The sequence below is a fragment of the Delphinapterus leucas genome, chromosome 1 (assembly GCF_059928025.1).
Source record: "Delphinapterus leucas isolate spDelLeu-1000000601 "Yukka" chromosome 1, BTC_Dleu_Yukka2, whole genome shotgun sequence".
Classification (NCBI taxonomy): Eukaryota; Metazoa; Chordata; class Mammalia; order Artiodactyla; family Monodontidae; genus Delphinapterus; species Delphinapterus leucas.
In genome coordinates this window covers 57097724-57120422 of record NC_143129.1, presented here as the reverse complement: position 1 = coordinate 57120422, position 22699 = coordinate 57097724, and the positions used below count along the sequence as shown (strand labels likewise).

At 35.0% G+C, this 22699-nt stretch overlaps 1 protein-coding gene across 8 annotated transcripts in view; it reads left to right on the top strand.

Moving 5' to 3' along the window:
* RALGPS2 (Ral GEF with PH domain and SH3 binding motif 2) overlaps window positions 1-22699 on the top strand; it is a 162729-nt gene that overhangs the window by 122837 nt on the left and 17193 nt on the right. For 5 of the 8 annotated variants that reach the window (XR_016394999.1, XM_089921253.1, XM_089921202.1 and 2 more), the window contains 8 exons: window positions 165-255; window positions 4114-4181; window positions 5578-5713; window positions 6508-6659; window positions 16302-16356; window positions 19022-19099; window positions 20701-20806; window positions 21366-21458. Coding sequence is in view for 7 of the 8 variants with exons in the window: in XM_089921253.1 (XP_089777379.1) it covers window positions 165-255; window positions 4114-4181; window positions 5578-5713; window positions 6508-6659; window positions 16302-16356; window positions 19022-19099; window positions 20701-20806; window positions 21366-21458 (779 nt within the window). In the remaining variant the exon portion in view is untranslated. The other 3 variants (XM_089921129.1, XM_022556638.3, XM_089921288.1) reach the window with 2 other exon arrangements.

Genomic DNA, 22699 nt, shown 5'->3' with positions numbered 1-22699 from the left:
TTACGTTAAATAACATTTACCTCAGTAATGTCCTTCTAGAGTTCATTTAAATTTTGGTGCCATGTGGCCTTAATTTACCTTTAAATATATTTTTCTCAGCTTAACTTTAAAAATTCTGCCTAAGATGTACTTTATCAGATAATTATTTATCACATTTTGCCTAGATATCCCCATGTTGCCTCACGTCCAAAAATACCTGAACTCCGTTCAGTATATAGAAGAACTACAAAAGTTTGTGGAAGATGATAATTACAAGTAGGTTGGATCTTCAGAAGTGGTTTGTATAACTTTGTCCTGTCCTCCACCCTTTCATCACCGTGTATTTAAACATCGAAATCCTACATCTTATCATGCATATGCCTAATCCAGTTGTACATTTACAATGGTAAAGGTTATTTACATGTATTTCTCTTTAGTCACTTGATGTGATTGAGCCAATATACAAGTACCTCCTCTGTTCTTCCATTAAAAAGCATTTCATGTTTCTGAAGTTGTTGAGATCTGATGTTTGGTAGTTCTATTTTTAAATTTTTTCCTTTCTCTCTAAATTCAAGCATTAAATCTTTATGGAAATTTATCTTTGAATAGGCTGAAAAATTAATGAAACAGTCTGTGAATAGAAAAATTACTCCTTTTTTAATGGTAATTTTTAACACAATTTTGAACTCGTTTTCAGTTGTTTTTGTGTATTGAGAGAATATTGAACCTTCTGGACTCTGGGTTAGAGACATATTTGTTCAGTATAGCACCACACTTGCCCTTTTTTCTACTCAAGCAAATCCTTCTTCATTAAAGATTTTTAAACTTACTTTTAAGACAGCTGATATCCATTTCCTTTTCCTTAACCATCCGCAGTCCTGCCCAAGGGAGGAAGGATTTTTTAAACATTAACCCTTTTTTATTTTTCAGTGGTGTGCTATACATCATGACTGCCAGGTTTTTCCCCAAAAGATAGGAGGATAAAGAGCTTATTTCTCTTGAGACTTGTCATTTTCCTTGTAGCTTCATTTGTTAATTTCAAAATTTGGTGCTGTTCCCAAGCTTTCAAATTTAACTTGGTGTCTTCCACAAATACTTTTTCCAGTAAAAGGTTATACTTTAAAATTTTATCGAAGTGAAAGGCTAGGTTATTTTTCAGTATTAATGCATTATATAAAATTTTTCTTGTGCCGTATGATAGTGATGATCAACTTCCTTGTTCCCTAAGTTTCAATAATTTTTAAAGAATTCTGCAGTACAGAATTAGTACCAATAAAAGACTAGAAATTCTGGAAAACAACTAGAAATAACTTTTCTTCTAATATTAAATATATTAAGAAGCTCTGTATTTATACTTAAATGTATCTAAACCTTTATTAATGTTTGAAAACACCTTTATTGCCACCTTCTCCACCATACCATATTATTACCACTTTATATTTCTATATCAATTTTTATTTTACAGAATATTTTCTCAGGGTATTTCATTTGAAAATGTATGAAGTCAGTGGATCGGCTTTTTAAGGTTGGAGTTGTTTCACAGATCTGATGTTGCCCTAGGTTGTAAGCTTCTTGAGTTTGATGGTCTGTGTCATATTTATCACTATTTCTTCCATCTCTCTAATTACTGACATAGCACAAAACACTCATGTTTTGTCCAATTACGTACAGGAGATTATCTTAAAACTCAAAGTATGAGTATGTACTTATTAAAATTTCTATATCCGGCTCAAGAAACTTAATGGATTTAAAAGAAGTTAAAGTTTATTCAGTAGAAATGAAGTCTAAGAAATTGTTGCATAATTATAGAGGATGGTGAATTTTAACTCTAAAAGGATAGAGTTGGCCAGTTAAGCCATTAAGTAGTTTTAGCTGTCTATAACCTGACATATTATAAGATAGCTTCATTTTGGTAGGAAAGCGGATGCTATTATACTGATTTTTGTTTTCATGAGTAGCTAGAACTCGAGCAGCCTCCTCATTATATTCATTAACAAATATTTATTCAGCTTTTGGTATTGACGAGTTATTGTGCTAGCTGCTGGGATTACGAAAGTAAGATCTTGTTCTTGCCCTTAAGAAGCTCAGTCTAATGCAAAATCCATCCACAAAACAAATAATTACGAAACAATTCAAACAGTACTATACTAGAGATGTGCCCAGGATGCTATGGGAACATAGATGAGAGGAGACCTAACTCAGCTTTAAGTGGGAAAAGTGAAGAGAAAAGAAACATGAACAGCTTGAGGTGACATTATTACCTGAGGCTGCATCTGAACCGGTGAGTAGGAGTTAGCTCCACGTGAAGAGTTAAGAAAGGTGTTCCAGGGTATGGAAATGATCAGAGGAATAGGGTGGGAAACTTTGTTCGCTTTGGGGAACTACAAGTCTCTTGGTGGTGTTGGAGCATCATATGGGGAACTGAAGAAGATAGTGTTTTCCTAAAGATACAGTTGTATTGCATGAACCTACCAATTAAATGTGTTGAAAATCAGAGCATTTTAACATAAGAGCCATTAAGGTGATAAGTTAGAAAAAAAATGGTTTTTTATGATGAAAGATTTAAATAAAAATGATACTTCATTTATCCATAGGCCTCTGTTTTCGGCAACTTCATCTATATAGGCAGCCAATATCAGTATTACAAATTACATGTATATGTTTTAATTGGGGTGAAAGTCTTTCAAAGTTATTTCATTTTAATACTGAGCATAATATCTTTTCTCAGTGAATCAGCATCACTGTTATGTATAGTGTTTTGATGATGATACAGGCAACTGACACTGACTAGCCTTCACTGCTGTGCTGTTTAAATGCTTCGGCTTTTATACTGCTGTTGGTTATCAGCTGATACTGATAGCAATGTGATTCTCCCATAGCCTTCTTTCTGTCCCTTTCTATTTTGGTTCTGTGTTAGGAAATTGTACTTGTTTTGTTTACTTCTTTGTCTTCCACCTACTAAACTGTGAGCTTCAGAAGGGAAGAGACACCATGTCTGCCTTAGTCTCCATTATATTCCAGTGCTGAGAGCACAGTGCCCGAAACAAAACAGGTGTTCAGTGAATGAATGCAGCATAGTCTGGCGCCCAAATAATTAAAGTCAACGACTCTGTAAAAAGAAAAAGAGCAGAGAGTTCTGGTTAATCAAACATCTGTTCAATACATGCATTTTACATGGTCAAATAATTGGAATACAATTATGTATAATTTCTTCTTTAGGATATTAAAGAAATACAAGTTAAGAACCTATAATAGATTTATCATTATAATATCATGTATAATATCATTTGTATTGCGTGGTTTCATTGTCCATTTCCGGTTGGTGAACGCTAAAAAATAAAAAGTCTTTATTAATTTCCAGACAAACACTTAATAATAATACAGAGTACACCAAAGTGTATTTCATGGACTACATCAAAATATTTTCTACAACTGCTTTAGTATCCTATTTCCTGAAAGAGTTTCCACTGATAGGAATTATAATCTCTTTTTGCCATGGAACTCAAAACTGATATTTTATCCTAAATGGAACTTAAGTACCAACTAACAAACTTTGACTTAGGAAAGGGATTTATCCTGGATTTTGTAAATAACCTTTTCATTTGTGTAGATAGATCTTTCTTTTGATAAGTTGAGTTGGTTGTTTTTTTTGGATGGTTACTTTTAAATAAGGTGTTTTGTAAATTTTCAGTGTTACAGAGGCCATTAGCCCACCCAGTAAAGATTCTAGAAAGAATTTGTATAATATATTTAATAATATATGTGAAAGTTACTGAATTTAATTGTCAAGTATCAATATAACCTCAAGTTAAATCACCTTTTAGTCATTCATCAAATATCTTTAAATGTGTTGAATTGTTTGGCAACACTGGGGTCGTTTGGGGAGATTTCTCTGATTTTAAATATGAGTTTTTGATGTTTTTTTCCCTCCCTAATGTATCCTGGAATCACCGTAAGATCAGCTTTGTATGAAAGAGAAAGGAGACTTAATTAAAGATTGCTCTTGAAGAAAAATATATAGCTGAGATTATTTTATAAAAATGTTTTAAGGTTTTTGGTAGAAAATACATGATTTTAATATTATTTTGTCAAATATTAATCATTTTATGTGCTTTGTTTCTTTTTGAAATTCAGGCTTTCATTAAAGATAGAACCAGGGACAAGCACACCACGTTCTGCTGCTTCCAGGGAGGATTTAGTAGGTTAGTGCAGCTTTCTCTCATTACCGGGTAATAAACCAGATAACCTAATAAGAAAGAATATACTCCAAAGTGAATAAACACTTAGCACATTTTATTCTGCATGCACAGTTTTCTTTTTGGTATTAAAATATGTCCGTTTTCCTGTTGGTTTTCTTGTTTAATCAAAAACTCCTTACTTGTAGTTTGTACAAATAAATACGTACAAATAAATTTATAAATAAATATGCCAACTAATCAAGAAAAATAGATATAACCAACAGAAAATAGTGTTTATGAATATCGACTCTTTTTCTTAGTTAAGAATACACTGTCCTAGGCAACAAGGCTTGATTACATTAGAAATTTCTGTGGTCTAAGTGGGAAATTCTAATTTGAATAATTATAAGAGTCAATTTTAGTGGCTTAATTTTTTTTTTTAATTTCACTCTAATACTGGACCAAGTACTGAAAGTATTAAAAAATAGTGTTAGTCCCTTAATTTTTATCTGTTGCATTACAATGGGGATTTATATGTATACCACACATAATCAAAAATATAAAATTGAAGAGAATTATTTATTTTTTAAGAATTCATAAGTAATAACCTTTTTTAAAATTCTAAAATAGACCTTGGCACTAAGCTTTATATTATTGTATATTCTAAAAATATTTGGAGACCCATCTAATGAGGTATGAAGGAAGTGAGGGAACAAAGCCATGACAGTGTCTTGGGGGAAGAGTATTCCAAGCAGAGGAAATCATTTCAGTCTAAATCTGTTTAAGTTTGCTTTTCTTTTCATTCTTAAAGTGATACTTTGCAAATCTGTACATTTTTGAGTTCCACTTTTTTAATTCCCATAAGCTTGAACAGTGTCAATATAGATTTAAATTCTAACTTGAATGCTTGACCTACCTACCCTACACATTTTTTATCTAAGAAGAAGCTGAAAGTAAGAGTGAAGAAGTAATGTGTAAAATAAAATGAGCACTGAACTAGGATTCAGAAGACCTGAGTGTTTAGTCCAGGTTTCATCTGTGATATGAGATCCTTACCCCTTCTCTTCTAATTCTGCTGCTTCTTCTGTAAATGGGGAGGATATTTATACTGGCTACTTAGTGCAAGTAAAATAGATAGAAATGAATGGATATTGTATGTATTGAGGTTTGTGTTTTAAGATTCAGAAAATAAATATTTCTCTTGTTCAGTCTATTAAATAGAATAAATATTAAAATTTAAACCACATTTTATATTTCATATCAAAGGATTACAAATAAAACAATTTTTTTAAACCATGTAACAATTTCTCTCCCTCTCCCTCTCCCTCTCCCTCTCCCTGTGTGTGTGTGTCTATGTCTGTGTCTGTGTCTGTGTCTATGTCTGTGTCTCTCTCTCTCTCTTTTTTAATTTAACCCTTAGGTCCTGAAGTAGGAGCATCTCCACAAAGTGGAAGAAAAAGTGTGGCAGCTGAAGGAGCCTTGCTACCACAGACACCACCATCCCCTCGGAACCTGATTCCACATGGACATAGGAAGTGCCATAGCTTGGGTTATAAGTCAGCATTTTTAATTTTATCTTCCAAATTTTTATGTTTTTTTTTAAGTTGGCTTTCTTTTCTATTTATTTTACTAGTTGGACAGAAAATAGTGTCCTTGCATAGTTTTATTTGTGTAACAGTAGTCTTTTTCTGATTTAGTAAAATATCTTGTTTGCATAAAGACATTTATTTCTTCCTTTACCTTAATTTGGAAATGAGCTTTTTCCAACAGTGCCTTCACATCTGGGGGAGAGAAACGAACATTACAGATCATCATCATAAATAAAATCAGGAAAGCAATATACCATTTTCATTTTAAATTATCATAAGTATCAAGAGTGATCACTTATCTTAACCCAAATAAGTCACTGTAAATGAAGCCTATAAAAATTGTTCTTTTTATTCCTAAATATAAAGAAAGGGAAACTGATTTTTTGTTTAGCTTTGCAAGATTGTTTTCTCAAAATGGAGCCCAAGGTTCACCTTTGCCATGATTTTTGTGAAAATTTAATAGCTATTTTCCAAAAGTGAATGTGAAAACAATTTTTAATGTACCCAAGAATCAAGATAAAATTAAAGTATTCTCTGTTACATAGGAAGATATGGCCTAGTTTCCTAAAAAGCTTTCCCTAAACTGTTAGTTTGAGGCTCTCATGATAAAATCTGTGTGTTCATTAGTATGAGAGTTCGGAAGTAAGTTCAGGATAGCAGGTAAATCTTTTATATCCTGAATCTTTATATAAGAGTATCTTTTATATCCTGAATTAGTAACAGTAATAAAAGATATGAAAAATATTTCTCTTTGTTTCCAGTTTCATTCATAAAATGAACACAGCAGAGTTTAAGAGTGCAACGTTCCCAAATGCAGGGCCAAGACATCTATTAGATGATAGCGTCATGGAGCCCCATGCACCATCTCGAGGCCAAGCTGAAAGCTCTACTCTTTCTAGTGGAATATCAATAGGTGAGAAATAATTCTCTGAGAGGGTTCCAACTTAATGAAAAATAAGATTTTTAATAAAACTCAGCTGGGAATGAGTAATTAACCCTACTACAAGTAGAAAAAAATTGATAAAAGCTAAGTAGCAAAGTAGATAATGAGATGATACTACTAGTAGCTACTGAAGTTAATAATTCGTAATTGTTTGAAAAGTGCTTGATGGTTTGACGTCAAAGGGGGAGGCATTTGAGGAATGGTGAGAAGAGAACCTGTGCTGATTGAATTGGTTACTGCATGTAGTTGGAATGTGGGAATGAGGAAAAGGGCAGATCAAGTATGACTCCCGGTTTTGTAGATTAAGCAACTAGTTAGATGGTGGTGCTGTTACCAAGGCAGAGAACACTAGAAGAGCAGCCATTTGTAAATGTCGAGGTATTTGTCAAGGATGACTAGGTTTGGGGAATTAAGAATTCTGTTTTGGACATGTTTGGTCCATATTGAGTTGTCAGGTAGGTAATTGAATGTATGAATCTGGCGCTTAATGGGGTGAGGTCAGGTTTGTAGAGACACGTATAAGAATTAGCATATTTATAGTATTTCAAGCCATGAGACTGGATGAGGTCACCTAGGGAGAGAATGTATATGAATAAGAGAAGACATTCTAACATTTGGAAGTGTGATTTAAAAAAAAAATTTTCTTTTTTTAATGGTGGGCCATCAAAGGAAACTTCAAAGGAAAAAAACAGTGTGGTATCACAAAAGCCCAGTAGAGGAGGTGTCTCTGAAGGGCAGGAAGTGTTGAATGTATCAATATAAAGTGCACAGAAGAGAAGTAAGGTGAGAATGGGAGTTGATCACTGGATTTGGCAAGATCGACGTCACTGGGTGCCTCAGATGGTGGGGGGGTGGGGCACCAGCAACGTCGAAGACACATCAGCCAGGGTGAGCGTGATGATGACGTAGCTTTCAAGAGTGGGTTCCTTGGTTTGAATGTCTGAAAAGCTTGTGGCAGATTTTCAACAGGTGCAAGTATTGAAAGATCTGATTCTCAAGTACAACCCTTCAATGATCCCAAAGGGTAACAACACTCCCAGAGCCACTGCAAGATTTACTTGATGTTACAAAGAAAAAGAAACAATTTTCTCTAACATGTCCTGACTTTTATTTAGCCTCCTCCAAAGCATCGACAGTCTGCAGTCAGAACCCAGTTCATTGCACTGACATCCTTCGGATGTTCTCTCAGAAGGTTCAGTTTAGCCTGAGGTCTCACTGCCACAAATGTGGTCGCCCCCCCCCCCCATTCAGGCACCGTAAGCACCATAAAGCAGTTGTCGTTGTCAACATCGTTATCATACTAGTGTTACCAAGAGAGAAGAACCGGGGTTTTGGGGCTTGGTGCTCCAGCCAGGTGTCGGGCCTGAGCCTCGGAGGTGGGAGAGCCAAGTCCAGGACGTCGGACCACCAGAGACCTCCAGGCCCCATGTAATATTAATTGGCAAGAGCTCTCCTAGAGATCTCCAGCTCAACCCTAAGACCCAACTCCACCCAACAGCCAGCGAGCTCCAGTGCTGGAGGCCCCATGCCAAACAACTAGCAAGACAGGAACACAACCACACCCATTAGCAGACAGGCTGCCTAAAGTCATACTAAGTTCACAGACACCCCAAAACACACCACCGGACTCAGCCCTGCCCACCAGAGGGACAAGATCTAGCCCTACCCACCAGAACACAGGCACCAGTCCCCCCAGCCAGGAAGCCTACACAGGCCCCTGAACCAACCTAACCCACTGGGGGAAGACACCAGAAATAAGAAGAAAAACGAACCTGCAGGCAACGAAAAGGAGACCCCGAACACAATAAGCTAAACAAAATGAGAAGACAGAGAAATATGCAGCAGATGAAGGAGCAAGGTAAAAACCCACCACACCAAATAAATGAAGAGGAAATAGGCAGCCTACCTGAAAACGAATTCAGAGTGATGATCGTAAAAATGATCCAAAATCTCAGAAATACAATGGAGAAAATACAAGAAATGTTTAACGAGGACCTAGAAGAACTAAAGAGCAGACAAACAGTGATGAACGACACAATAAGTGAAATTAAAGATACTCTAGAAGGAATCGGTGCAGAGTAACTGAGGCAGAAAAACGGATAAGTGACCTGGAAGATAGAATAGTGGAAATAACAACCACAGAGCAGAATAAAGAAAAAAGAAGGAAAAGAATTGAGGACAGTCCCAGAGACTTCTGGGACAACATTAAACGCACCAACATTCAAATGATACGGGTCCCAGAAGAAGAGAAAAACAAAGGGTCTGAGAAAATATTTGAAGAGATTGTAGTCAAAAACTTCCCAAACATGGGAAGGGAAATAGTCAAGTCCGGGAAGCTCAGAGAGTCCCATACAGGATAAACCCAAGGAGAAACATGCCGAGACACATATTAATCAAACTATCAAAAATTAAATACAAAGAAAAAATATTAAAAGCAGCAAGGGAAAAGCAACAAACAACATACAAAAGAATTCCCGTATGGTTAACAGCTGATCTTTCAGCAGAAACTCTGCAAGCCAGAAGGGAGTGGCAGGACCTATTTAAAGTGATGAAGGAGGAAAACCTACAACCAAGATTAGTCTACCCAGCAAGACTCTCATTCAGATTCGACAGAGAAATTAAAACCTTTACAGACAAGCAAAAGCTAAGAGAATTCAGCACCACCAAACCAGCTTTACAACAAATGCTAAAGGAACTTCTCTGGGCAGGAAACACAAGAGAAGGAACAGACCAATAAAAACGAAAGCAAAACAGTTAAGAAAATGGTGATATGAACATACATACATATCAATAATTATGTAATAGGAACATACTTACATATCGATAATTACCTTAAATGTGAATGGATTAAATGCTCCAACCAAAAGACACAGACTGGCTGAATGGATACAAAAATAAGATCCATATATATGCTGTCTACAAGAGACCCACTTCAGACCTAAGGACACATACAGACTGAGAGTGAGGGGATGGAGAAAGATAATCCATGCAAATGGAAATCAAAAGAAAGCTGGGAGTAGCTATACTCATATCAGACAAAATAGACTTTAAAATAAAGACTATTACAAGAGACAAAGAAGGACACTACATAATGATCAAGGGATCCATCCAAGAAGATAATGTAACAATTGTAAATATTTGTGCACCCAACATAGGAGCACCTAAATACATGAGGCAACTGCTAACGGCCATAAAAGGGGAAATTGACAGTAACAATCACAGTAGGGGACTTTAACACCCTGCTTACACCAATGCACAGCTCATCCAAAATGAAAATAAATAAGGAAACACAAGCTTTAAATGACACAGTAGACCAGATGGACTTAATTGATATTTATAGGACAGTCCATCCAAAAATAATAGAATACACTTTCTCCTCAAGTACTCATGGAACATTCTCCAGAATAGATCATATCTTGGGTCACAAATCAAGCCTCGGTAAATTTAAGAAAATTGAAATCATATCAACTACCTTTTCTGCCCCCAGTGCTATGAGACTGGATAGCAGGAAAAAAAACTAAATTACAGGAAAAAAACTAAAAAGTACAAACCCATGGAGGCTAAACAATACACTACTAAATAACCAGGAGATCAGTGAAGAAATCAAAGAGGAAATCAAAAAATACCTAGAAACAAATGACAATGAAAACACGATGACCCAAAACCTATGGGATACAGCAAAAGTAGTTCTAAGAGGGAAGTTTATAGCTGTACAATCCTACCTCAAGAAACAAGAAAAATCTCAAATAAACAACCTAACCTTACATCTAAAGCAATTAGAGAGAGAAGAATAAAAGAACCCCAAAGTTAGCAGAAGGAAAGAAATCATAAAGGTCAGATCAGAAGTAAATGAAAAAGAAACAAAGAAAACAATAGCAAAGATCAATAAAACTAAAAGCTGGTTCTTTAAGAAGCTAAAATTGATAAACCATTAGCCAGACTCATCAGGAAAAAGGAGAAGACATAAATCAACAGAATTAGAAATGAAAAAGGAAAAGTAACAACTGACACTGCAGAAATGCAAAGGATCATGACAGACTACTACAGAGAGCTATATGCCAATAAAATGGATCACCTGGAAGAAATGGACAAATTCTTAGAAAAGTACAACCCTCCAAGACTGAACCAGGAAGAAATAGAAAACATGAACAGACCAATCACAAGCACTGAAATTGAAACTGTGATTAAAAGTCTTCCAACAAACAAAAGCCCAGGACAGGTGGCTTCACAGGTGAATTCTATCAAACATTTAGAGAAGAGCTAACACCTGTCCTTCTCAAACTCTTCCAAAATATAGCACAGGGAGGAACACTCCCAAACCCGTTCTATGAGGCCACCATCACCCTGATACCAAAACCAGACAAAGATGTCACAAAAAAAGAAAACTACAGGCCAGTGTCACTGATGAACATAGGTGCAAAAATCCTCAACGATATACTAGCAAACAGAATCCAACAGCACATTTAAAGGATCATACACCATGATCAAGTGGGGTTTTTCCCAGGAATGCAAGGATTCTTTAATATATGCAAATCAGTCAATGTGATACACCATATTAACAAACTGAAGGATAAAAACCATATGATCATCTCAATAGATGCAGAAAAAGCTTTTGACAAAATTCAACACCCATTTATGATAAAAACTCTCCAGAAATTGGGCATAGAGGGAACCTACCTCAACGTAATAAAGGCCATATATGACAGACCCACAGCCAACATCATTCTGAGTGGTGAAAAACCGAAACCATTTCCTCTAAGATCAGGAACAAGACAAGGGTGCCCACTCTCTCCACTGTTATTCAACTGAGTTTTCAAAGCTTTAGCCACAGCAATCAGAGAAGAAAAAGAAATAAAAGGAATCCAAATCGGAAAAAAAGAAGTAAAGCTGTCACTGTTTGCAGATGACATGATACTATACACAGAGGATCCTAAAGATACCACCAGAAAACTACTAGAGCTAATCAATGAATTTGGTTAAGTAGCAGGATAGAAAAGTAATGCACAGAAATCTCTTGCATTCCTATACACTAACAACAAAAAATCAGAAAGAAAAATTAAGGAAACACTCCCATTTACCATTGGAACAAAAAGAATAAAGTACCTAGGAATAAACTGACCTAAGGAGAGAAAAGACCTGTATGCAGAAAACTGTAAGACACTGATGAAAGAAATCAAAGGCGATACAAACAGATGGAGAGATGCACCATGTTCTTGGATTGGAAGAATCAACATTGTGAAAATGACTATACTACCCAAAGCAATCTACAGATTCAATGCAATCCCTATCAAACTACCAATGGGGGCCTTCCCTGGTGGCGCAGTGGTTGAGAGTCTGCCTGCCGATGCAGGGGACACGGGTTCGTGCCCCGGTCCGGGAAGATCCCACATGCCACGGAGCGGCTGGGCCCGTGAGCCATGACCACTGAGCCTGTGCTCCGTGACGGGAGAGGCCACAACAGTGAGAGGCCCACGTACCGCTAAAAAAAAAAAAAAAAAAAAAAAAAAAATCTGTTTAGCAATCAAACTACCAATGGCATTTTTCACAGAACTAGAACAAAAAATTTTACAATTCGTATGGAGACAAAAAAGACCCCAAATAGCCAAAGCAATCTTGAGAAAGAAAAACGGAGCTGGAGGAATCAGCCTCCCTCACTTCAGACTATACTACAAAACTACAGTAATCAAGACAGTATGGTACTGGCACAAAAACAGAAATATAGATCAATGGAACAGGATAGAAAGCCAGAGATAGAAAACCCACACACCTGTGGTCACCTTATCTTTGACAAAGGAAGCAAGAATATACAGTGGAGAAAAGACAGCCTCTTCAATAAGTAGTGCTGGGAAAACTGGACAGCTACATGTAAAAGAATGAATTTAGAACACTTCCTAACACCGTACACAAAAATAAACTCAAAAAGGATTAAAGACCTAAATCTAAAGCCAGACACTACAAAACTCTTAGAGGAAAACAGGCAGAACACTCTGACATAAATCACAGCAAGATCCTTTTTGACCCACCTCCTAGAGTAATGGAAAAAGAAACAAAAGTAAACAAATGGGTCCTAATGAAACTTAAAAGCTTTTGCACAGCAAAGGAAACCATAAACTAGACAAAAAGACAACCCTCAGAGTGGGAGAAAATATTTTCAAACAAAGCAACTGACAGGATTAATCTCCAAAATATACAAGTAGCTCATGCAGCTCAATAACAAAAAAACAAACAACCCAATCCAAAAATGGACAGAAGAGCTAAATAGACATTTCTCCAAAGAAGATATACAGAGTGCCAACAAATACATGAAAGAATGCTCAACATCATTAATCATTAGAGAAATAACAAATCAAAACTACAGTGAGATATCATCTCACACCGGTCAGAATGGCCATCATCAAAAAATCTAGAAACAAATGCTGGAGAGGGTGTGGAGAAAAGGGAACCCTCTTGCACTGTTGGTGAGAATGTAAACTGATGAGCCACTATGGAGAACAGTATGGAGGTTCCTTAAAAAACTAAAAATAGAGCTACCATATGACTCAGCAATCCCACTACTGGGTATATACCCGGAGAAAACTGTAATTCAGGAGGAGACATGTCACACAATGTTCACTGCAGCATTAATTACAATAAATAGCCAGGACATGGAAGCACCCTAAATGTCCATCAACAGATGAATGGATAAAGACGATGCGGCACATATGTACAATGGAATATTACTCAGCCATAAAAAGAAACGAAATTGAGTTATTTGTAGTGGGGTGGATGGATGGACCTAGAGTCTGTCATACGGAGTGAAGTAAGTCAGAAAGAGAAAAACAAATATCTTATGCTAACGCGTATATATGGAATCTAAAAGAAAAAAAATGATTCTGAAGAACCTAGTGGCAGGACAGGAATAAAGACGCACACAGACGTAGAGAATGGGCTTGAGGACACGGGGCCGGGGGAGAAGCTGGGACAAAGTGAAAGAGTGGCATTGACATATATACAGTACCAAATGTAAAATAGATAGCTAGTGGGAAACAGCTGCATAGCACAGGGAGATCAGCTAGGTGCTTTTACCACCTAGAGGGGTGGGATAGGGAGGGTGGGAGGAAGACGCAAGAGGGAGGGGATATTGGGATATATGTATACATATAGCTGATTCTCTTTGTTATACAGCAGAAACTAACACTACATTGTAAAGCAATTATGCTCCAATAAAGATGTAAAAGAAACAAAAAAAAGTCACTTGGTGACCTTGACAAGATTTGCTTTATAGAGTAGTATGGGCAAAGCTTGGAGATTGGAGAATGAGAGGTAAGAAAATAGGGATAGCTATTATGGAGTGGGAGCAGAAAATTGGGACTGGAAAAGGATGTGAGATTAAGAGAGGAATTTGTTTGGTTTTACTTCCTAAACTTTTATTTATTTTCTGAACCTTCTAGATGAGCATTATTTCTTTGGATGTTTGGAGTTAGGAAATCTCCATACAGTGTTATTTTTATTTTTAAAAAGCAATAATGGAGGAAAATGTCTTCTTCTGTGATTAATTGCCAGGTTTCTCAAAGGCTAAGCCTATTATAATTAATATGATCGTTTCAATATTGATGAACAGTCAATAGAAAGAAATGTAGGAGTTCATTTTCTTGAACATGTTGACTTCCTTTAACGCTTGAGAGTTTCAAACCCTGAAAGTGAAATTGCTTTGGAGCTGGAATGCTCCATTCAGCAGTTTTATTCCAATATTCCCCTTTTTATAAATACAAATGATTAAATGATGACAAAATTTACAAAACAGAAGACAAGTTGGCCTCTTGAAATACGTCTCTGTTAATACTGTGAATTGCCTATATGTAAATATCAACCTCAATCTGAAAAAATGATACACAGAATAATTTTGCAAAAAAGAGAGGAAGAACCTTTTTCCAATTAAAAATGTGTTACACTTATGGAATTTAGCCTGTCACTTTAAGCCAAAAATAGTAATTTTAAAAATTACAGCTCTCAATTCAGTACAGAACATTTGGCTTTTCTGTAATACTTATCATAAGTATTATAATGATTATTATTCTCTATTTGTGGCTTTTACTTTCCATAGATGTTCTTTTTGTTACCACAAGATAGTTATCTAGTTATTTCATTCCATTACAGTTAGTGTCTTAGTTTAGAGACCTGTCTTTTAGAACAAGAAGAGGCTAATTCAATTTTTGCCTTTGTATTTATTGTTTAATTATTCCAAGGCTAAGGAGATAAACAGTAGAGATTGTTACATCTTTGTTTATAAATTAAAAACATTAGACATAGGCATTACCTTCCAGGGTGTTTGCTTTAAGACATTCTGAAGAGAAAGTCTATAACCATAGATGGTAGTTGTTAATACACACACGCAATTCATAATCACAAAAAGGTTTTTTCCTCAGCTGTAACTTTTACATACAATATTAATATATCCCTTGGAGGCTTTGAGAAAGTACTCTGGAGAAATTAACCAGTGCTTGGGACTATGGCCTCTAACGTTTTTTAACATGGTGCGTATGTCCTAGGTAACCTAAAGTAGTCTTGCCCAGCTAAAGGAGGTGTATCCACTCTGAACTTCATGCTTCTGGAAGAAACTTTTATTTTCTACAAATAAGTCATACTAACTATGCTTAAATTTTCAGTCTTTATCACATAATTCTACATCAAAAGATAACCTACAAGACCCCACTGCCAACAGCAGATTACTTCCGTTTCTTATCTGAACCACACAACCAGAAAATTACTTCAGTGACTGTTACTCAGTTCTTCAAAGAATGGGACATATACTCATGCCATTCTAAATGCATGGAAGAGGTGTTATTCCATCACATTTAATGGGTTCCTTATAGTAGTCAAGTTTGAGCCTCTCACAGAACCCTGGTTGTGAAAGTCTGATAGACGATTCAACTTGATACATAAGGGACATATTAATTATTGATTTTATTGAGAGCCAGTATTATCTTTAAAATAACTTTTAAATCAACCTAAGCTGTTTTGGACTCTCCAAATTCTTTCCCCTCAGATTAAGCTAATTTAAAACTTTCTATTTTAACTGATATTCTGGGTCTCTTAAGAGAAACTTTTACATTGTTATGGCACCTTTTTTTTTTTTTTCCCCCTGAATTTAAGGATTCTATCCTCTTCTGCCTTGCCCCCAAAGGCAAAAATTGAACGTCATTAAGCTTTTTTATCCTTAGGGTAGTAATGGGTTTTTTAAAAAGTACAAAGGGAAGTAGTATACCATGAACCTGTAAGAAATGCATAATTATATTGGTCTTAAATTATGGCAAACCTAATAAGGAAAAATTTTGTGCTTATGTACATTCTCTGGTGGTAGGAAAAGTGTTTACTAATGAATTTAAGCTGTAACTATACATGCAAAAATGTTTTATGCTATTTTGTTATTTTGGGTAGTCTTGTCAACTCTATTCTAATATATTGCAAAATAAATCAAGCACATGATATTAGAATGAAGACTTGATATGTGGATGTTCACCCACAAATAATGTGACTGTCACTTTATAAGCACCGTTAGAGTATTTATTTTTAAAAGACAACATCCAAACCCTAATTACGATGTTTAAAAAATAAGATAACTTTTGATTTTAGGTAGCAGTGATGGCTCTGAACTAAGTGAAGAGACTTCATGGCCTGCTTTTGAAAGGTAAGAAAAATTGCCCATTTAAACTATTTTGAGTTTATTTTGTCTGTCTTAAAGTATATGATAATGTGAATTTAAAGACATAATATTTATCACATATCTCCAAGGGACTATTTTAGGCTTCCTGCTGGTGGCAAAAAAAAAAAAAAAAAAGTTAATATTTAAGCCTGGAATTTAGTGTTATCTAGTAAAGACATGTTTATTTGGAGGCTTGACACATATATTTGAATTTTAGTACATTTTAAATTGTAACTTAATAATAACCAATCACAGCTTACCTACATATGTGTACAAAAAAAATTATTTCCTTAAATTATGGTTCATTTAAGTAATTTTAAGGCATTTAGTGGAGTGGTCAACTTCATTCATTCTCAGTTAATTTGTCAAGAGCAAAATGACTTAGTAAATTTTAAATTATACTGTAAGTAAAGCAGCTAAAAGTTTGAATTTAAATTGTCATTAATTCAAAGTTTGCACAAAGCACACAGATTTGTACTGAAATAATGTAAGTCATGTTCTGTTTTCTTTTCCTTGATGCTTTAAGCTGTAAGATCTGTCATCTGCTTGTGGCAAATACGCCATATTGATCTTCCAAAATAAGATTTTTCTAAAAATGTAGTCAAACAGTGTAAATAATTGTTATTTAAAAAATATCCATTAGAATTTTACTGTCTTTGACCATTTCCATTCTGCCATTGTCATATTAAGATACTTGAATCATGAGCAAAATAATTGCTCCCTTTTGTATATAAACTAAGCAATCTAAGTTTCTAAGCAACAAGATTAGATTGAATTTTGAATGTCATGTTAAAATTGATGAAGTTGAATATATTCAGTTACCTAACTCCCTGTCAGTCACTTTTTAATAGAAAACAATTATACTAACTATATATTTGAAATTGAACTATACATACTTGAATCGGTTAATTTCATGATGTAACTGGAAAATTAGATCCTTGTTCTTGAAACTTAATAAAGATTTCTCACCATTATGTGATTAAGATTTTACTTGCAAATCTAATATTTCAAACTACTTTTGAACCTTTCTACTCTAATTGTCAGTGTTCCTAAGTTTTGTTCTCTTTGTTTTGGGGGATTTTTAACAATTTGTTTTTACATATTATTTCTCTTTCAACTTTTTCTTTCAATCTCTTTATTTGGGTTTGCCTGAAACAGGAAAAACACAAGAGTTGCCTCTGGCTTGCTGTCTGTACAAATTGTCTTATTAGTTCTTTCCCTCTAATAAGAACATAATATCATCAGATGTTGATTTCAGAGTGTACTGTATTTAGGTAAGAAACATTGATGAACAGAATTGTTCCTCAAATCGCATGAGTTATGAGCGAGTAACCAGAATGGTGTTGTGTTAAATAATCTGTTCTTATCCCAGCAGGTTACTTATGAAGATGGTATTTAACAGTATTAACCTTCACATCTCAAAACAGTATTTTTCTTTTGACAGAAGTTTTGCTTTGCAGATATTTGCAGCCAAAAGCATGTACTGTGCTTGTGCCAAGTTTAAATCAGTGGCTCTTGGGACATTTTGAGAGCAAATTAATGCTGCCCAGCAAGACTCAGACATGAAATATTAAAAAGTGAATAAAGAACTAGGATTTAAAATGCTACCTGTGGATAGTGAACTTCGAAAATAGACATCAAATATGTTGCCCCTTAAGTTGCTAAAATAATACTTTCTGTTTTAAATATCATTTATCAACAGTGCTACTTTTGGCTTTTCCTAGGCAAAGAAGTAACAGTGTTTCTACGTGTGTGTGTGTGTGTGTGTGTGTTTATTTCCTTTGTTAAGTATCACATGCCATTTTGGATGAATATTAACTCATACCATTTTTATCATTTATTGGCTTTATCATGTATTCATTTTAATTGATGTGGAAATAGAAGACTGCCTTATTTATTACTCAGTTCATCTCTTTTGGTAGTTTTCTTGGATTTTATATAAAAGAAAGGAAAATAAGGTGTTTAAGCCACATTACTTTTTTTTTTTTTTTTTTGCGGTACGCGGGCCTCACTGTTGTGGCCTCTCCCGTTGCGTAGCACAGGCTCCGGACGCGCAGGATCAGTGGCCATGGCTCACGGGCCCAGCCGCTCCGCGGCATGTGGGATCCTCCCGGACCAGGGCACGAACCCGTGTCCCCTACATCAGCAGGCGGACTCTCAACCACTGTGCCACCAGGGAAGCCCTAAGCCACATTACTTTTAAGTTTATAGGTCACATTGCTTTTAGCTGTCTTTATAGGGGCATACAATAAAAATTTATTGTTATATAAATCCAGGTATCATATTTAAAGTGGAATCCAAGAACTGGAATATGAACAAAAGGATATTTTAAGTATTTTTCAGGCTTTGATAGTGTTTGGTTATAAATACCTCTTTAATTATTTTAGCAGATTTGTGAAAGTGAATGTATATAAATATATGGTTCGAACTAATAAACACCTTTAAGTATTTATAGTCAATAGTAGAAGAAAAAAATAATTTGAAATTTATGCTGTATGCTTTAAAAAAAGAAAGAGGAGCAATCACATACTATCCTTTTGTAGGATTTAGAAAGCTGTATTACACAAAGAAATTATTATGCTGTTCTAGGTTATTGATGATGATTGTGTGAGTAAAAGTAATATATACAATTTATAATGGAATCCAACAGGAACAGATTATACCATTCTCTCGGCCCGGTGACAAGAGTGGCACGAAATGGCTATCGAAGCCACGTGAAGGCCAGCAGGTACAATTCCCCTGCATTCAGGGGGTCACAGAACTCCCCTCTGGTGTTGGTGATTGGCTTACACGGGTGTGGTCTCACATTATTTCTGTTCTTTCTCAACTAATTGGTTTAAAAACTAAACAAAATGCCCATGAAAACTTTCTTTCCAAGATTTAATCTAGAGATAAATTTGAACTATTCTTTCTGATCCCAGAGCTAATTGCTAGAACTTGCATCTTTATGTCAACATTTTTAAATAATTCCAAATCTGTCGCTTTTTAACTGCACAGGTCTTTCTAATGTTGCTGATTATTGGATAAGCGGTACAAAAATCCACTTGTTATTCAAGGCTGCAATCGAAGAATTTACTACATTCAATTTATCTTTTTTAAGAATTTTTCAGGTTAACTTCAGGTCCTGAATTTAGACAGGTCTTTTTTATTAAATAATATTTCTGTGTTTAAACTCATGTTCATTCAGTTGTTTATCTTGTTAAACCTGGTCTCTTTCTGCACTACATTAGCTGCAGAAGAAAATAAGTATGGTAGATTGATTGGGGGCTAGAAGTTAACAGTAATGGATAATCCACCAATTCTCATAATACAACAAAATAGCAGACTTTAAAGTTAATTTTATGTCAGTTTAATGGTGTCTAATCTCCTTGAATATATACCTCCTTGAATATAAATAGCTCCAGCATGAAATTTCTAGTGGTTTCTAAGTTTTTAAGTCACTTTGAAGACACCTAAATAATAAAAAAGGGATAAACTTGCAAACTTAAGGTTTCTTCACTGTTGTAGCAATTCTGCAGCTCATGTCAAATGACCGGAGGAATGACAGGTTTTTTTTTTTTAATCAGTGTGTTATGTTTTAATTGACTTATATAGGAATTGTTCTTCTTTTAACTGTTGGACCTTAAATGAGTTGGGGAGAGATATTTAGATGTTTGATTATTATTTTGTGACGGTTTTCTTAAGATACAAGAAAAAGAAATCTTGAGTTTGGAGTTATTCCTTTCTTGGAGAGCTGTTAAGCTATAATCACGCAGATGCATTGCTGACATTAAAATGTCATTAAATTTTATTGCAGAAAGTTGGTTTTTTAAATATGTTGTTAATCGCCTTCATTACTTCTTTCACCTATTTTAGAATTAAGCATGGGTTTTCTTTTGCTTTTTTCCTTTTGATTCTGCTTTTTTTATTTTGAGTTTTATATGCTTAAATACTTTTAACAAACAGAATCCTCATCTTTCCCACTAGGACTTAAGTTTCTACTGGGGATAAAAAGGTTTCAGCAGTGCTGCAGTGTGGCATGTTAAGAAGAAAAGTCTTAAATCCCTAATTTAATCTTTACTAGGGTGAATCTCTGTATTCTTTCTAAATTACACTTGTTCAAATATGCAATAAAATGTGTTTTTTAACCATCTGCTGACTTCAGTAACTTCCTGTTAATTTTGTGACAGCTTACAAATTTCAGATCAGTAAGCCTTTATAATTGTCAGTGTCTTCTTATTCTGAATAAAGTAACAGTTTTAAAATTAAGAATAATTACATTTTATTTAAGTACCTACTTGATAATCACTAAAGCGCTTATATGTTCTTTTCTTCATTTCATTATTATAGTTCTGCAGAATCAGAAGATTTGGCAGTACATTTATATCCAGGAGCTGTTACTATTCAAGGTGTTCTCAGGAGAAAAACTTTGTTAAAAGAAGGCAAAAAGCCTACAGTAAGAATTTAATATATTTTAATACACGTTCTAAAATTAAGCAAACGAATAGGACCCTAAAAAATATGAAGACAGTTGAAATAAACTATATTTCAGATATATAATACACTTGAAATAATTTAAGATACACCTTTGCCTCACAATGTTATTTAATTTAAAGTGTTATTATACCTGCCATATAGATTTTGGTTAAATCATAATTTTGGGTGTTTAAATCAAGATGCTCCTGTACTTCTCTTTGCTCCCTAATATAGTTCTTAGAGAACCTTGAAAATATATCCCGTTAAGAAGTATTTTAAGTAGTAAGTTTAGAAGAAATAGAAAACAGAGTGACAACCCTAAAAAACAGAATTCAACCAATTTTGTTTGGTCAGTCCTAAGTAGAATGTATTGAGTGGACGTGATAAGAATATTTGAGATAAAGATTTCAGAAGTGATGAAACTCGAAGCTAAGGTGGTGGAAGTGAAGTGGAGCTAAAGATCTTTGGCACTGAGAAAGCAGAGTGACTGAGAAGCCAGTAGCATTTGCGTAGTATATTCATGTGTCTGTCCTCTCCAGGTAGCATCTTGGACGAAATATTGGGCAGCTTTGTGTGGGACACAACTTTTCTACTATGCTGCCAAATCTCTAAAGGCTACAGAAAGAAAACATGTAAGTATTCCTGTTCCAAGTTGTTAGCATACTTTCACAGCCTCTTCATGGTTGTAAAGAAAGTAGGTCTAATGCAATGCAAGGGTTTGGGTTTTTTCCCACATTCTAACCCAGAAGTTCTTACACTTTCCTTGTTGGAATATTATAATGGAATTATTTTTGTTTAGTAAGACCATTCCAAGGAAGGTCTTGGAACAACTTCCATATTTTGTAGTTTCATTTTTGAATGCTATTTTTCCATTGCAAATGTCAAAACTGCACACTACAAGTATCTATCTTCACTTCCAAGCCCTCTCATACCTGGGTTTTCTGGGTCAGAAAATGGTTGAAAACTATCGCCTTGGAGTCTCGTTTCCTAATTTGTAAAATATGAAAGATTCGGACCAGCATCTCTGGTTCTTTCCACCTCAGTCTCTCTTTGAGTGATTTTCCCAGCAGTGAAGAGGAATAATAGTTACTAAGGTTACTATGATCACCTTCTTGTGTTTAAAAGAAGCTTTGAAATGCTCTTTTCTCCAGATGTAGAATCTCCCTATAAATCTTTTTTTTTGCATGCTATTTTTTCTATGCCAGTGATACAGTATTTGAAAATGGAAAACTAAGTTTCCATTTTCCATGTTGCGTTAACACAGTCCCCTGGAGAGGAATTTTATTTCTAAATTGTGTATTTTGGGGGTGGGGGGGAATTAAGTGGTTTACCATACTGAGGAAAGGTAAGCCACTGAAAAAAAAAAATTAAGTTCTTTTACTACTTATACGTTACCCAGTGATACTGCATAATTCAGAGAAGACCTTTTTTTTTGGAGGCGGTGGGGGGGCGGCCGGGGAGGGCATTTATCACTTCGTGTTTTTTTATTCTAACAGTGGCTCTTAAAAACTATAACACACACACATTACTTGTATACATTTTAATATCAGGTATTACTTCACCAAACACTTTGACTAAATTTACTGGGATTCAGTGTTTTTTTGTTTGTTTTGTTGTTGTTTTGTTTTGTTCCTTTTAGTAAGAATAATCCCTAGTTTGAAGTTTGGTTGGATGAGGCCAGTTACAAGTTCAACTTCAGACATTATCATTAGAGAAGCTTTTCTTTATTCTCACAGTTTTAGCCCTTTAATCACACCAGGGATAGAGAAGAATACATTTTTGGTTTAAATGAATGTGGGAAGTGCCATATGATAGCATCACCTACCTTTCCTTATCAGCCGTACCCATACCTTGTCACTGTCCTGAATTTCAT